Here is a 15,591-nt window from a genome sequence, read left to right as displayed (position 1 = left end):
TATGTCTCCTTTTTAACTTACTGGCCTCTGCTACCAAGTATTTTCCTTCTCACGCAGAAGCCCAATCATCTGTAGCTAGGATCCACATATGAGAGAGAACATGTGGCGCTTGGCTTTCTGGGCCTGGGTTACCTCACTTAGTATAATCCCTTCCAGGTCCATCCATTTTTCTGCAAATTTCATAACTTCATTTTGCTTTCCCGCTGAGTAGAACTCCATTGTATAAATGTGCCACATCTTCATTATCCACTCATCAGTTGAGGGACATTTAGGCTGGTTCCCTTTCCCAGCTATTATAAATTGAGCAGTAATAAACATGGTAGAGCATGTACTTCTAAGGAAATGAGATGATTCCTTTGGATATATGCCTAGGAGTGCTATAATACAGTAGGCTAGATTACTTTTTAGTTAATAGGATATGAATAGTTCTCCCCCTGTCCCAAGCAGGGTCTCATTCTAGTCCAGGCTGACCTGAACTGACTCTGTAGGTCCAGGCTGGCCTCAAACTCACACCCCTACTTTAGCCTCCTGGGATTAAAGGCATGTACCACCACCATGCTCAGCTCAGTATATGAACAGTTTCACTTTTTAAAAAATATTTATTCATTTGGGGCATAGAAAGAGGCAGAGACACAGAGAGAGAGGAAGAGAGAGTGCAAGTGAGAATGCCAGGGCCTCTAGCCACTGCAAACCATCTCCAGATGCATGTTCCACTCTGCATCTGGCTTACATAGGTATAAAGAATAGCTTAGGTTTGCAGGCAAGCACCTTAATCACTAAGCCATCTTTTTAACCCATGCTTTTTTTAAAAAAATAATTTTATTAAATAATTTTTAAAGCCGTGTGGTGATGCATGTCTTTAATCCCAACACTCCGGAGGTAGAGGTAGGAGAATTGCTGTGAATTCAAGGCCACTCTGAGACGACATAGTGAGTATCAGGTCAGCCTGAGCTACAGTGAGACCATACCTCAAAAAACCAAAACAAAATAACAAGAATAATAATACTAATTTTATTTTATTTATGAGAGAGAGAGAGAGAAAATGGGCACATCACGGCCTCTAGCCACTGTAAATGAACTTCAGATGCATGTGTTACCAATGGCATATGGCTTATGTGGGTTCTGGGGAGATGAACTTACCTCCTTAGGCTTTGCAGGCCCCTACCTTAACCACTAAGCCAGTTCTCCAGCCCCCTAATTTCTTTTTTTTTTTGATTTTTCGAGGTAGGGTCTCACTCTAGCCCAGGCTGACCTGGAATTCAATCTATGTTCTCAGGGTGACCTTGAACTCACGGCAATCCTCCTACCTCTGCCTCCCGAGTGCTGGGATTCAAGGCGTACGCCACCACGCCTGGCTTATTTTATTTTATTTTTTATTTATTTGAGAGTGACAGAGAAAGAGGCAGATAAGAGAGAGAGAAAATGGGTGTGCCTGATGCATGCGCCCCCTTGTGCATCTGGCTAATGTGGGTCCTGGAGAATCGAGCCTCAAACCATGGTCCTTAGGCTAGACATTAACTGTAGGCTAGCTGAAAATGTAATGCTTATCCAATCAGTTCTCTCCAAGATACAGTTTATCCTTCAAAAAACTAGGAATAGGGCTGGAGAGGTGGCTTAGTGGTTAAGTGCTTGCCTGTGAAGCCTAAGGACCTGAAGAGATGGCTCAGCAGTTTAGACACTTGGCTGCAAAGCCTGACAGCTTGTGTTTAATTCCCTAGTACCCATGTAAAGAAGATGCACAAAGCGGCAGTGCATCTGGAGTTCATTTGCAGTGGATAGAGGCCCTGGTGTGCCCATTCTTTCTCTCTTTTTCTTCTCTCTGTCCTTGCAAATAAATAAATTTTTTATTAGAAAAAATCTAAAGATGAGAGCCAGGCATGGTGTGGCACACACCTTTAATCTCAGCACTTGGAAGGCAGAGATAGGAGGATCACCATGAGTTTGAGGCCACCCTGAGACTACATAGTGAATTCCAGGTCAGCCTGGATGAGAGTGTGACCCTACCTCAAAAAAACAAAAACAAAAAAATCTGAAGATGGGCTGGAGAGATCACTTAGCAGTTAAGGCACTTGCCTGCAGAACCAAAGGAACCAGGTTTGATGCCTTAGTACCCACATAAACCAGATGCACAAGGTGGCGCATGTGTCTGGAATTCATTTGCAGTGATTGGAGGCTCTGGTATGCCCATTCTCTCTCTCCCTGAAATAAATAAAAGTAAAATATTTAAAAACATCTACAGATGTATTTTCTCTCCCTCCCCCGCCCCCAGGTAGGGTTTCACTCTATCCCAGGTGACCTGGAATTCACTCTGTAATCTCAGGGTGGCCTCGAACTCATGGGGATCCTCCTATCTCTACCTCCCAAGTGCTGGGATTAAAGGCATGCACCACCACGCCCGGCTACAGAAGTATTTTAAAATGTATGCCTTGGGGGCTGGAGAGATGGCTTAGTGGTTAAGTGCTTGCCTATGAAGCCTAAGGACCCCGGTTCGAGGCTTGGTTCTCCAGGTCCCACGTTAGCCAGATGCACAAGGGGGCGCACGCGTCTGGAGTTCGTTTGCAGAGGCTGGAGGCCCTGGCGTGCCCATTCTCTCTCTCTCTCTATCTGCCTCTTTCTCTCTCTGTCACTCTCAAATAAATAAATAAATAAATGAACAAAAAAATTAAAAAAAAATGTATGCCTTGGGTTAGGGAAATAGCTCAGTAGGTAAATACTTACCTTGTAAGCAGGAGAACCTAAGTCCCATCCCCAGAATCCATGTAAAAAAGCCCAGTGTGGTTGCACACACTTATAATCCCATCACTGCAGAGGCAGGGACAGGAGGATCCTTGGGATTCACTGGCCAGCCAGTCTAGCCTAATGACTTCTAAGTCAGTTAGAAACCTTGTCTCAAAAAAGTTGGATGGCATTCTTGAGAAATGGCACCTGAGGTTTTCCTCTGATCTCTACATGTACACACAAACAGGGTACACATGTGCTTATACACATGAATGCACATGCATTTAGAATAAAAGCTCTTTAGGGCTGGAGAGATAGCTTAGTGGTTAAGTGCTTGTCTGTGAAGCCTAAGAACCCTGGTTCAAGGCTCAGTTCCCCAGAACCCACTTAAGTCAGATGCACAAGGTGGCACATGTGTCTGGAGTTCATTTGCAATGGCTGGAGGCCCTGGCATGCCTATTCTCTCTCTCTCTCAAATAGATAAACAAACAACAACAAAAAAGCTCTTTAGACAAATAAGTTCCACCTAGCCTGTTTTTTTTTTAATTTTTATTAGCATTTTCCATGATTATAAAAAAAAAATGCCATGGTAATTCCCTCCCTCCGCACCCTCCACACTTTCCCCTTTGAAATTCCATTCTGGTTTTTGTTTTTGATCAGTTTCTGTATTGGGTTGGAGAGATGGTTTAGCTGTTAAGGTACTTGCCTGTGAAGCCTAAGGAATGAGGTTCAATTCCTTAGTACCTACATAAGCCAGTTGTATATGATGGCACTGTGTCTTGAGTTCCTTTCCAGTGGTTAGAGTTCCTTTCCAGTGGTTAGAGGCCCTGGTGCACCCGTTTTTTTTTCTCTCTCTCTCCCTCCCCCCCCCCTCTCTCTGAAGTTAAATAAATAAATATATATATTTCTGTTTGTTTTTGTTTTTTGAGGTAAAGTTTCACTGTAGCCCAGGTTGACCTGGAATTCACTCTGTATTCTCAGGATGGCCTCAAACTCAGGGCAGTCCTCCTACCTTTGCCTCCCAAGTGCTGGGATTAAAGGTGTGTGCCACCATGCCCAGCAAAAAATAAAATATTTTAAAGTTTTTTTAGCTGGGCTTGTTGGTGTATGTCTTTAATCCTTGCACTTAGGAGGCAGAGATAGGATCCCTGTGAGTTCAATGCCACCCTGCAACTACATAGTGAATTCCAGGTCAGCCTGGGCTAGAGTGAGACCCTACCTCAAAAAATCAAAGAAAAAAAAAAGTTTTTTAAAAGTATGTCTTTAAAGGACTGGGAAGATGGCTTAATGGATAAAAAGCTTGCTGTGCAAGCATGAGTACTTGAGTTTGGAGTCCCAGAAGCCATGTACGGATGCCATAGCAGGCATCTGTAATTTCATTGAGCTTACTTTGGGGTGGGAGTAGAGTCAAGAGAATATGGAAGCTTGTGGCAGCTAGCCCAGCAAATGCAGTAGTGAACAATGAGAGACCCAGCCTCAGTCAAAGTGGAGGGCCTGCATCAACATCTGAGCTTGTTCCCTGACTGCACTTGTGCCATGGTTGAGCACATCTGTAGACTCACACACACAAGTGTCTTGAGGGGCTGGGGAGGTAATAACTCAGTGGATAAAGGTTTGCCAAGCAATTGTGAGGACTTGAGTTCAGGTTCCTGGAACCCACATACAGCAGATGCTGCAGTATTAGTCTAATCCCAGCAGTGTGTAGTGAGAAGGGAAGTAGAGACAGAAAATCCTTGTGGAAGCTCGTGGGTAAACTAGCCTGGCAAACAGTGAACAAGAGACCTTGCCTCAAGTGAGGTAGAAGACAAATACCAACACCCAAAAGTTTTCCTCCTACCACCAAACATGGGCCATGGGACATGTGCTTCCCCCCATGTGAACACACATATCCACACACAGAAAAAAACTTTCTATTAAAAATCCAGCCAGGGAGGCAGAGGTAGGAGGATCGCTGTGAGTTGGAGGCCACTCTGAGACTCCATAGTGAATTCCAGGTCAGCCTGAGCTAGAGTGAGACCTAACCTCAGAAAACAAAACAAACAAAAAAATCTAGTCATTTATTTTTATCTATTCATTTTTTTTCTGTTTTTTATTTATTAGAGACAGAGGAAGAAGGAGGAGAGTGAGAATGGGCACACCAGGGTCTTCAGCAGTGGTGAACAAACTCCAGACACATGTACCCCTTTGTGCATCTGGCTTACATAGGTTCTGGGGAATTGAACCTGGGTCTTTTGGCTTTGCAGGCAAATGCCTTAACTGCTAAGCCATCTCTCCAGCCCTATTTTTTTTTTTTAATATTTTTTTAAATATTTTTTAAATTTATTTATTTGAGAGCGACAGAGACAGAGAGAAAGACAGATAGAGGGAGAGAGAGAGAGAGAGAGAATGGGCACGCCAGGGCTTCCAGCCACTGCAAATGAACTCCAGATGCATGTGCCCCCTTGTGCATCTGGCTAACGTGGGACCTGGGGAACCGAGCCTCGAACCGGGGTCCATAGGCTTCACAGGCAAGTGCTTAACCGCTAAGCCATCTCTCCAGCCCTATTTTTATTTTTAGTTTTTTGGGGTAAGGTCTCACTCTAGCTCAGGCTGACCTGGAATTCACTATGTAGTCTCAGGGTAGCCTTGAACTCACAGCAATCCTCCTACCTCTGCCTCCTGTGTGCTGGTATTAAAGGTGTGTGCCACATGTCCGGCTAATGAAATTGTTATTTATTTATTTATTTATTTTTTGGTTTTTCGAGGTAGGGTCTCACACTGGTCCAGGCTGACCTGGAATTAACTCTGTAGTCTCAGGGTGGCCTTGGATTCATGGCGATCCTCCTACCTCTGCCTCTTGAGTGCTGGGATTAAAGGCGTGTGCCACCACGCCTGGCAAATTGTTATTTTTTAATATATTTTATTCACTTATTTGAGAAAGGCAGAGAGAGAAAGAGAGAATGAATATGGATGTGCCAGGACTTCCAGCCACTGCAGACGAACTCCAGATGCATGTGCTACCTTGTGCCACCTGGCTTACCATGGGTCCTGGAGAGTCGAACTGGGATTCTTTGGCTTTGTAGGTAAACGCCTTAACCGCTAAGCCATCTCTCCAGCTCTCATGTAATTTTTTTTTTCCCCCGAATAGGGTCTCCCTCTGGTTCAGGCTGACCTGGAATTCACTATGTAGTCTCAGCATGGCCTCGAACTCTCAGCCATCTTCCTACCCCTGCTTCCTTAGTGCTGGGATTAAAGGCATGAGCCACTATGCCTGGATCTTCATATAATTATTTTTAATGGTTGGTCTACATGAGGTTTGCACTATGCATTTGAGGGATATGTCTCTTCAAGTTTCCTTTAGTTTATATCCCTGCACACTCTTCATCCGTCACAATTATGTGTTGAAAAACCAAATCAGTTTTCAGAGTTTCTTTCATTCTTGGTTCTGAACTTTCTTTCTCCCTGTGTTTCTGGCAAGTATGTAATGAGACTGAGAGCTTGGTCAGCTGCAGGATTGATGGAACACTTCTCTGCCAAGGCTTTGTTTTTCAGTCTTTGCTGTCTGCTTTCCAGTTGTAGGTGATGGCATTGCGCCTCCACAAAAAGTCCTTTTTCCATCAGAGAAGATCTGTCTTAAGTGGCAGCAGACTCACAGAGTTGGCGCTGGACTTCAGAATTTGGGCAATACCTGTTTTGCCAATGCAGCCTTGCAGTGCTTAACTTACACGCCACCCCTCGCCAATTACATGCTGTCACACGAGCACTCCAAAACATGTAAGTGTTCTGTCCTATGGTTTGTATGTGTGTAGTGTTATGATATACTTGCCTGTTGTTGTTTCCTCTGAAATGAAAGTAAAGAATTAAGTCAGGGTTAGAGGATCACAGGCTGGGGTTTGTAGCTTAGCCAGTCTGGTGGTCTCCTAGCATACCCAAGGTCCAGTGTTCAACCCTCAGCACCACAATAAAAACAAGTACAGGAGAGGTGTATAATCACTGAGAAGTTGGTTTGTTGTTTAGAAACAAAGGAGGACTCGGGATGTGAGCTTAGGTTTTGTAAGTAGCATTTCCCATTGACTTATAAAGAAGCCTATTTTATCAGCTTGGGTATTCCAGGACCCTCTGCTTGTGTTGTTTTGTTGAGACAGGGTCTTGGTCTCTGTAGTTTATTATTGTGTAGCCTGTTACTCATTATATAACCTAGGCTGTCCTCCAAATGGATGCAGTGTTCCTGTCTCAGCTTTTCAAATGCTAGGATTATAGGCATGTGCTATACCTGCCTCATCTAGCCTTCCCCTGCTAGTTTTCTACACTTGTTAAAAACAGACCATTGGAGCCGGATGTGGTGATGCACGCCTTTAATCCTAGCACTCTGGAGGCAGAGGTAGGAGGATCATAGTGAGTTCAAGGCCACCCTGAGACTATAGTGAATTCCTGGTCAGCTTGAGCTAGAGTGAGACTCTACCTCAAAAAAAAAAAAAAAAAAAAACAAATAAACAAAAGTAACCCAGACCATTGGGCTGAAGAGAGATGGCTTAGAGGTTAAGGCACTTGCCTGCAAAGCCTTAAGGACCTAGGTTCAATTTTCCTTTTACCCACATAGGCCAGATGCTCAAGGAGGCCCATGCATCTGAGTTCGTTTGCAGTGGCTGGAGGCCCTGGTGGGCCCATTCCCCGCCCCCTCTTTCTCAAGTAAGTTAAAAAAAAGGGGGGGGCTAGAGAGATGGCTTAGTGGTTAAATGCTTGCCTGTGAAGCCTAAGGACTCTGGTTTGAAGCTCAATTCCCCAGGACCCACGTTAGCCAGATGCACAAGGGGGTTGCATGCATCTGGAGTTTGTTTGCAGTGGCTGGAGGCCCTGGTGCGCCCATTCTGTCTCTTTATCTGCCTCTTTCTCTGTTGCTCTCAAATAAATAAAAATAAAAAACAAACAAAAACTGGCCATGGTTTCTAAGACTAATAGCTTGGGACAAGCAGGATTAAGTCTTGCTTCTCCTTATGTTCTTTTAAAATAAATAAATAAATAAATGAATGAATAAAGAGAGAGAGAGAATAGGCTTGCCAGGGCCTCCAGCCACTGCAAAGTACTCCAGATGCATATGCCCCCTTGTGCATCTGGCTTATGTGGGTCCTGGGGAATTGAATTTGGGTCCTTTGGCTTTGCAGGCAAGCATCTGTACCTCTAAATCATCTCTCTAGCACTTTATGTTCCTATTATTTATTTGGGGGTTTTTGAGTATTTTATTTATTTATTTGACAGATGAAGAAGAGAGGGAGGGAGGGAGGAAGGATGGGTGTACCAGGGCCTCCAGCCAGTGCAGATGAACTCCAGATGCATGTGCCCTCTTGTGCATCTGGCTAACGTGGTCCTGCGGAATCAAACCTGGGTCCTTTGGCTTTGCAGGCAGATGCCTTAACCACTAAGCCATCCCTCCAGCCCTTATGTTTCTTTTTAAACTCACAGCTCTTCAGCCTCCTGGACTTCATCTAGATCTTTTCCTTCAACATTTGAGAATCCTGTCTTCAGCCTATAATGCAGAAAATTAGTTAAAGCATATTGAAATGCCTGTTCTTGTATAAGATATGTAAAAGATAATTTAACATGTATTGCCCAGGCTGGCTTTCAACTCCAGGCAAACCCATGGGTTTAGTTTCATGTTTCAGTTTGACTTGCTTTGTGATTTTCAACTCCTTACCCATAAATATCTTTTTTTTTTTTTTTTTTTTATATCATTGTCTTCTGATTCTCTTGTCTGTATCACTTTCTTGGTTGGCAGTCATTCCTGTGTCTTTGTATGACTTTCTTACACACTTTGATGAGATGCCAAATAGATGAATATTATGCTTGCTGGGCGCTAGATTATTTTTTATTCCTTTAAGTATATTTTAGCTTTGTGTGTGACATAGTTAATTGGAAATAGTTGGATCCTCTCAAGGTCTTTTCAGCTTCATTCAGTTGTGAGTCGCTTGTTGACAAACCAGCATTTCTCAGACTCTGTGTTGTTGGCATTTGGGTTAGGTTGCTCTTTGGTGGGAAGTCTTGTGCCTTGTGGGATGTTCAGGGCATTGGACATCCTGAGATTCCACTCATTGGATGCACCTAGCACGAGCCAAGAATCTTTTTTTTTTTTTTTACATTTTTAAAGTTTAATTTTTAAGGGCTGGGGGCTGGAGAGATGCCTTAGCAGGTGAGGCACATGCCTGCGAAGCCTAAGGACCCCAGTTTGATTCTCCAAGTCCCACATAAGCCAGATGCACATGGTGGCAATGTGTCTGGAGTTTGTTTGCAGTGGCTAGAGGCCCTGGTGTGCCCATTCTCTCTCACTCTGCCTCTCTTCCCCTCTCTCTGTCTCTAATAAATAAATAAATGAAAATAAAACTTTTTTTTTTTTTTAAATAAGGGCTGGAGAGATGGCTTACTGGTCAAGGCATTGCCTGCAAAGCCTAAGTACCCACATACGCCAGATGCAGAAAGTGGCACGTGCATCTGGAGTTCATTTGCAGTGGCTGGAAGCCCTGGTGTGCCCATTCTCTCCCTCCCTCTCTTGCAAACAAATAAATAAAAATTTAAAAAAGAAAGAAAATATTCTTGCTTTTCCAGTAGTGAGTAGCTAGGAGCACAAGCCTAGAAACTGAGAAAAGTATGACTTGAGCCTTATGTGTCTGCCATGTAAGAATATTTGACCTTAGGTAAATTTTTAACCCGGGCCCCTTGTGTCCTGAAAATAGAATGGATATATATGTAAAATTATTAACAGGGTGTTTTTGTTATTGTTGATTTTTGGCTTTTCTAGGTAGGGTCTCACTCTAGCCCAGGCTGACCTGGAATTCACTATGTAGTCTTTGGGTGGCCTCGAACTCACAATGATCCTCCTACCTCTGCCTCCCAAGTGCTGGGTCAAAGGCATGTGTCACCATGCCCAGCTTTTCGTTGACAATTTTTAAAAAATTTTTTTTGTTTATTTATTTGAGAGTGACAGACAGAGAAAGGGGGGGGGGAGGGGGAGAGGGAGAGGGAGAGAATGGGCCACTGCAAACGAACTCCAGATGCGTGTGCCCCCTTGTGCATCTGGCTAGCATGGGTCCTGGGGAATCAAGCCTTGAACCGGGGTCCTTAGGCTTCACAGGCAAGCGCTTAACCGCTAAACCATCTCTCCAGCCCTTGTTGACAATTTTTATACATGTGTGTAATGCATTTTTGATCCTACTTACCTCCCTTTGCTGTCACATCTTTACTGCTGAATACCCTTCTTCCTAGCTAGTCTATGTCTACTTAATGTCAGTGCATTTTCTTTTCATGTTTGTGACCTGCTTAGTTGTGGTTTCTGGCATGAGCATGGGTGGGGACACTTCTACCAGAGCATAAAGCAGCAAGGCATAATTACCATTAGGTTTCTTAGACAATTAAGTGACAGTAGAACGTTGGCTGCATGCATGTAGCAGCTGTGAGGGCGCCCTTTTCTTACACTGTGTCTTCCTGTGTGCACCTAGTCATATTGCTGATGGGTGGGATGATCTATCTTTCAGGCCACGCAGAAGGATTTTGTATGATGTGTACCATGCAAGCGCACATTACCCAGGCACTCAACAATCCTGGGGACGTTATTAAGCCGATGTTTGTCATGAATGAGATGCGACGTAAGTATAAACTGAAGTATTTTTTTATAGTTGTCATATCTCTCTTCTCCCTCACTCATCTTCCCTCCCTCCTTTCCTTCCTCTCTTTCTTTTTGTGCATCACATGTTCGTATGTGTTGAGGTGTTCATGTGTGTACATGAATATGGAGGCTCCAGGACAACTCAGGTGTCCTCAGGAAACTGTTCACCTTTTGTGTTTTTTTTTTGTTTTTTTTTTTTGTGGGGGAGAGGGTTTCTCATCAGCCTGGAGCTTACCATTTAGGCTGGTGAGTTAGAGTGGCTGGCCAACGAGCCCCAGAATCCTCCTGTGTTTGCCTCGTCAGTGCTTGCATTACAGGTACATGTGACTATACCCAGAATTTTTTGTTTGTTTGTTTTGTTTTTGAGGTAGGGTCTCACTCTAGCCCAGGCTGACCTGGAATTCACTCTGTAGTCTCAGGGTGGCCTTGAACTCACAGCAGTCCTCCTACCTCTGCCTCCTGAGTGCTGGGATTAAAGGTGTGTACCACCTCGCCCACCTACACCCAGAATTTTTTTTTTTTTTTTAAATTTTTATTAACATTCACCCAGAATTTTTATGAGGGTTCTTAAAATCATACTCTGGTTCTCAAGCTTGCAAGGCAAGCACTTTACCACTGAGCTGTCTCCAGCTCCTCTTCTTCCTCCCTTCCCTCCTTCCCCTCCTCTCCCCCCTCTTCTTTGTTCTCTTCCCCTTCCTCCCCCCCCCCCCCCCGTCTTCCTTTTCTCTCTCTCCTCCTCCCTCTCCTCTTCCCTCTCCCCCTCTTTTTTTGTGTCACTATACTGCCTAGACTGGCCTTGAACTTAGAATCCTCTTACCTCAGCTCCTGCATAATAGGACTACAGGCTCCCACCATCATACTTGGCTTTTAAACTAGTTAGTCTTAATGACCTATGTGATTATAGAATGAAAGAGCTAGGTGTGGTTGCTTAAGCCTGTAATCCCAACACTCAAGGCAGGAGGATCAGGACTTTAGGATTAGGGAGAGTTTAGGGGGAGTTCAAGGCCCTTTCTCAAGAAACCAGAAACAACAACAACAACAAAAGCCTGTGTGTGTGTGTGTATAGGGAGGGGTCAGTGGAGAGATTGCTCCGCAGTTAAAGGTGCTTGCATGCAAAGCCTAACAGCCCAAGTTCTATTATTTCTCAATATCTACATAAAGCCAGATGCACAAAGTGGCAGATATATCTGGAGTTTGTTTTCAGTGGCAAGAGGCCTTCGCGCTCTCATTCTTTCTCTCAAATATATGTGTGTGTGTGTGTGTGTGTGTGTGTGTGTGTGTGTATAAATTAATTATTTATTTTTGAGGTAGAGTTTCACTTCAGGCAAGGCTGACCTGGAATTCACTATGGAGTCTCAGGGTGGCCTTGAACTCACAGCGATCCTCCTACCTCTGCCTCCCAAGTGCTGGGATTAAAGGTGTGTGCCACCACGCCTGGCTTTTCAAATATATATATTTTAAAAGAAGCCTTAGTGTATTATAAAACAAGTGCATATACTGTATTATATATGAACATGTCTTTAATAATAAATTTTTTTTTTTTTTTTTTTCGAGGTAGGGTCTCACTCTGGCTCAGGCTGACCTGGAATTCACTATGTAGTCTCAGGGTGGCCTCGAACTCTCGGTGATCCTCCTACCTCTGCCTCCCAAGTGCTGGGATTAAAGGCGTGTGCCACCACGCCCAGCTCAATAATAAATTTTTTTTTTAATTTTTATTTATTTATTTGAGAGCGATAGACACAGAGAGAAAGACAGAGAGAGGGAGAGAGAGAGAATGGGCACGCCAGGGCTTCCAGCCTCTGCAAACGAACTCCAGACGCGTGCGCCCCCTTGTGTATCTGGCTAACGTGGGACCTGGGGAACCGAGCCTTGAACTGGGGTCCTTAGGCTTCACAGGCAAGCGCTTAACTGCTAAGCCATCTCTCCAGCCCAATAATAAATTTTTAATAAAACATGTAGTGTATAAGCCAATATTGGAACCTTTTTTAATTTTTTATTTGTTTGAGAGCAACAGAGCGAGAGAGAGAATGGACTCATAAGGGCCTCCAGCCACTGTAAACGAACTCCAGCTATGTGTGTGCCCCCTTGTTCATCTGGCTTACATGGGTCCTGGGGATTCAAGTCTCAAACCGGGGTCCATAGGCTTCACAGGCAAGCACTTAACCACTAAGCCACCTCTCCAGCCTACCCCCCCCCCCCTTTTAAAATAGAGTCTGGCTTTAGCCCAGGCTTACCTGACCTGGAATTCACTATGTGAATTCAGGGTGGCCTTGAACTCAATACAATCCTTCTGTCTCTGCCTCCCAAATGGTGGGATTTAAGGCATGTACCACCGAGCTCAATTCAATTTTGGAAACTTTAAGCAAATGATGATACTACAATAAGAGCACAATATTCAATTTAGTATAAGCAAATCTGGTTTTTCAAGGTAGGGCTTCATACTAGCCTAAGCACACCTGGAACACACTCTGTAGTCTCAACTTTGCCTTGAATGATCCTCTTACCTCTGCCTCCTGAGTGCTGGAATTAAAGGCAGATGCCATCACACTCGGCTCACATCTTTTTAAATAGTTTTAATTTGTTGAAAGAAAACTATATTATGCATAATAACAGGAATTGTCAAAGTAAAAGTGATTGTATTTTAAGGGAAAAAGAGTACATACTTGTAGCTTATTTAATTTTCAGATTTTACGTAGTTTGCATGCCATTTTATAGTTTTTTTGTGAGCAGAGAGGAGAGTATATTAATGCTCAATGGCAAACAAAAGCCTCTTTCACTGCAGACAAACACAGATGCATGCACCACTTTGTGCATCTGGCTTATGTGGGTACTGGGAAATCAAACCTGGGCCAACAGGCTTTGCAAATAGGCACCTTTAGATACTGAGCCATCCTCACAGCCCCTTAAAATTTTTTTTTTAAATTTAATTTTTGAGATCGTGTCATGTTTGAAGGCTAGCTTCAAACTCACAGTAATCCTCCTGCCTCAGCCTCCCAAGTACTGAGATTACAGTCATGCACAGTAAGTGTCCAACTTGTATCCAGTTTTCTGTACTTGGTCTTAGCCAAAAGACCAAGAAGTGATGCACATACTTCTCTTACGCACTTTTCTCTCTGAGCTTGTGGTAAGCTTTTACCTTACTTTAATGAGTAGTGATAAATACTCGTACAAGTGAAGAACTGGTGACTCGGTACACCATCACACAATGACAAGCTCTGACCCTTTTGTCTGAAAGGTGGCGGCTGAGAATGAAAGACTATCAGGAGGAATAGTGGTGCACACCTGTAATTCAGCACTTGGGAGGTGGAGGCAGGAGAATCAGGAGTGCATCGTTAATCCATGGCCAACCTGGGCACGAGACCCTGCCTTAGAAACAAGCCCTTCAAGGGTTTCTGGACAACACAGTGTAAGATGTAGCTGTGGGTTACAGCCTTGGCATATATATAATACATAATAATGAAACCTTATCTTTGCTTTTCTAGGTATTGCTAGGCATTTCCGATTTGGAAACCAAGAGGATGCCCATGAATTTCTCCAGTATACTGTGGATGCTATGCAGAGAGCATGCTTGAATGGGAGTAATAAGTAAGTTCTGCACGGGTCAGGCATTTTTCTTCATTCTGCATCTCTTGCCTTTTATCTTGGAAGTACACAGATCTGTTTGCTTTATCTTTTGGCTTTGCACTGCTTTTTCTCCAGCTGATTTGCAGTATTTTAAAATGACTAAAAATTTTGAAGATAGTCTTACTAGAACAATTTGAGTTTGTTTAGTTATAGATATCAGGAAATGAACATTCTTACTACTATTTAATGTCCAGGTATCTTCACACCTGAGCAGATATAAATCTAGCTGCTGTTCTTTTTGCCTGATGCTTCCTTTGTTGGCCCTCCAACCTCAGAAATCTGTGTTCCCCTGTCTGCTCCTGCTTCAGTTACCAATTCCCATAACTTCTTCCTAAAACACACAGTCTGAGGAGGAAAACTGGAATGACCCACACCTACTCTGTCCCCCACACATGATACTTCTCTCTCCCTTTGTGTTCTCATTGCCTCTGCAAGTCCTCAGGGTCTGTTTGGATAACTATAGGCTGGGACAGAGGAAGGCGCCCTGTCTGCTCCACCATTCCCTTCCATATCTCTTGAACACTGTCACAGGTGTGCTAAGGGCATCATCGTTCACACTTACGACTCAGTTTCAAGCTCCCTTCATAACACAGTTCCTTCTGTCTTCTTCACCAACTCTTCACTTTGGGCTAGTTTCCAGCAACACACATACTATGCCTTTTTATTGTTTGTGTGTCTTCTTTGTGAGTTCTTGCTCTTTTATGATTGTAGATGTTTTTAAAATGTAGTCACAGTACTTGTGATGTTTGTCCCAAATTCTTAGCACACCTGTTTTTCTGTTTTTCAGATTAGACAGACACACCCAGGCCACCACACTTGTCTGTCAGATATTTGGAGGATACTTAAGATCTCGAGGTAAACACTTGTTTGAAAGCTGATAATGTGATATATGCTTACGGTTTTAAAATGCAAGTAGTAAAAAGCAGATCCCTGGGCCAGCCCAGGCTCCCCCTTCCCAAAGACAGCCCCTGCACCTGTTTGAGCATACTGGGAGTATATATGTGTAATACTTTGTTTTTTCTCTTAATGTCAGCTACTTTTCTATATTTCCACACATAGATGTATAAAGTCACAGTTGCATCATCATCATCATTTTGATTTTTTGAGGTAGGGTTTCACTGTAGCCCAGGCTGACCTGGAATTCACTATGTATTCTCAGGGTGGCTTCAAACTCTCAGCGATCCTCCTACCTCTTGCTTCCTGAGTACTGTGATTAAAGGTGTGCACCACCATGCCCAGCTCACAGTTACGTTATTATTTCATTCATTTTATTTTGTGTTGGTGGAGATTCAGGATTCTGTTTTGTTATTACCATTAGTGCTGTATAGAACATCCATGTACACCTGTTTTATGTCTACATAAAAGTGAATGTGTAGGACAAAGTCTTAGTATTATGATGTCTGCATTAGACGGTATATTTAAAAATTTTTTAAAAGCTTCTACTTTATTTTATTTTTTAATTTGTTAGACAGAGAGAAAGAGAAAGAGAGAATGGGCATGTCAGGGTCTTCAGCCACTGCAAACAAATTTCATACATAATATGCCACCTTGTGTATCTGGCTTACATGGGTCCTGGGGAATTGAACTTGGGTCCTTTGGCTTTGCAGGCAAGTGCC

The 15,591-nt window shown here is 43.4% G+C and overlaps 1 protein-coding gene across 2 annotated transcripts in view; it reads left to right on the top strand.

The window, feature by feature from the left end:
- Usp42 (ubiquitin specific peptidase 42) overlaps window positions 1–15,591 on the top strand; it is a 39,593-nt gene that overhangs the window by 8,254 nt on the left and 15,748 nt on the right. For both annotated transcript variants that reach the window (XM_045143132.1, XM_045143131.1), the window contains exons 3-6: window positions 6,271–6,471; window positions 10,221–10,331; window positions 13,834–13,936; window positions 14,763–14,830. In XM_045143132.1, the coding sequence (XP_044999067.1) occupies window positions 6,271–6,471; window positions 10,221–10,331; window positions 13,834–13,936; window positions 14,763–14,830 (483 nt within the window). The remainder of the gene's footprint in view (window positions 1–6,270; window positions 6,472–10,220; window positions 10,332–13,833; window positions 13,937–14,762; window positions 14,831–15,591) is intronic.

Source organism: Jaculus jaculus, chromosome 2 (genome assembly GCF_020740685.1).
Source record: "Jaculus jaculus isolate mJacJac1 chromosome 2, mJacJac1.mat.Y.cur, whole genome shotgun sequence".
Taxonomy (NCBI): Eukaryota; Metazoa; Chordata; class Mammalia; order Rodentia; family Dipodidae; genus Jaculus; species Jaculus jaculus.
Note: the sequence above shows the minus strand (reverse complement) of the source record. Positions and strands in the feature narration are given on the sequence as shown.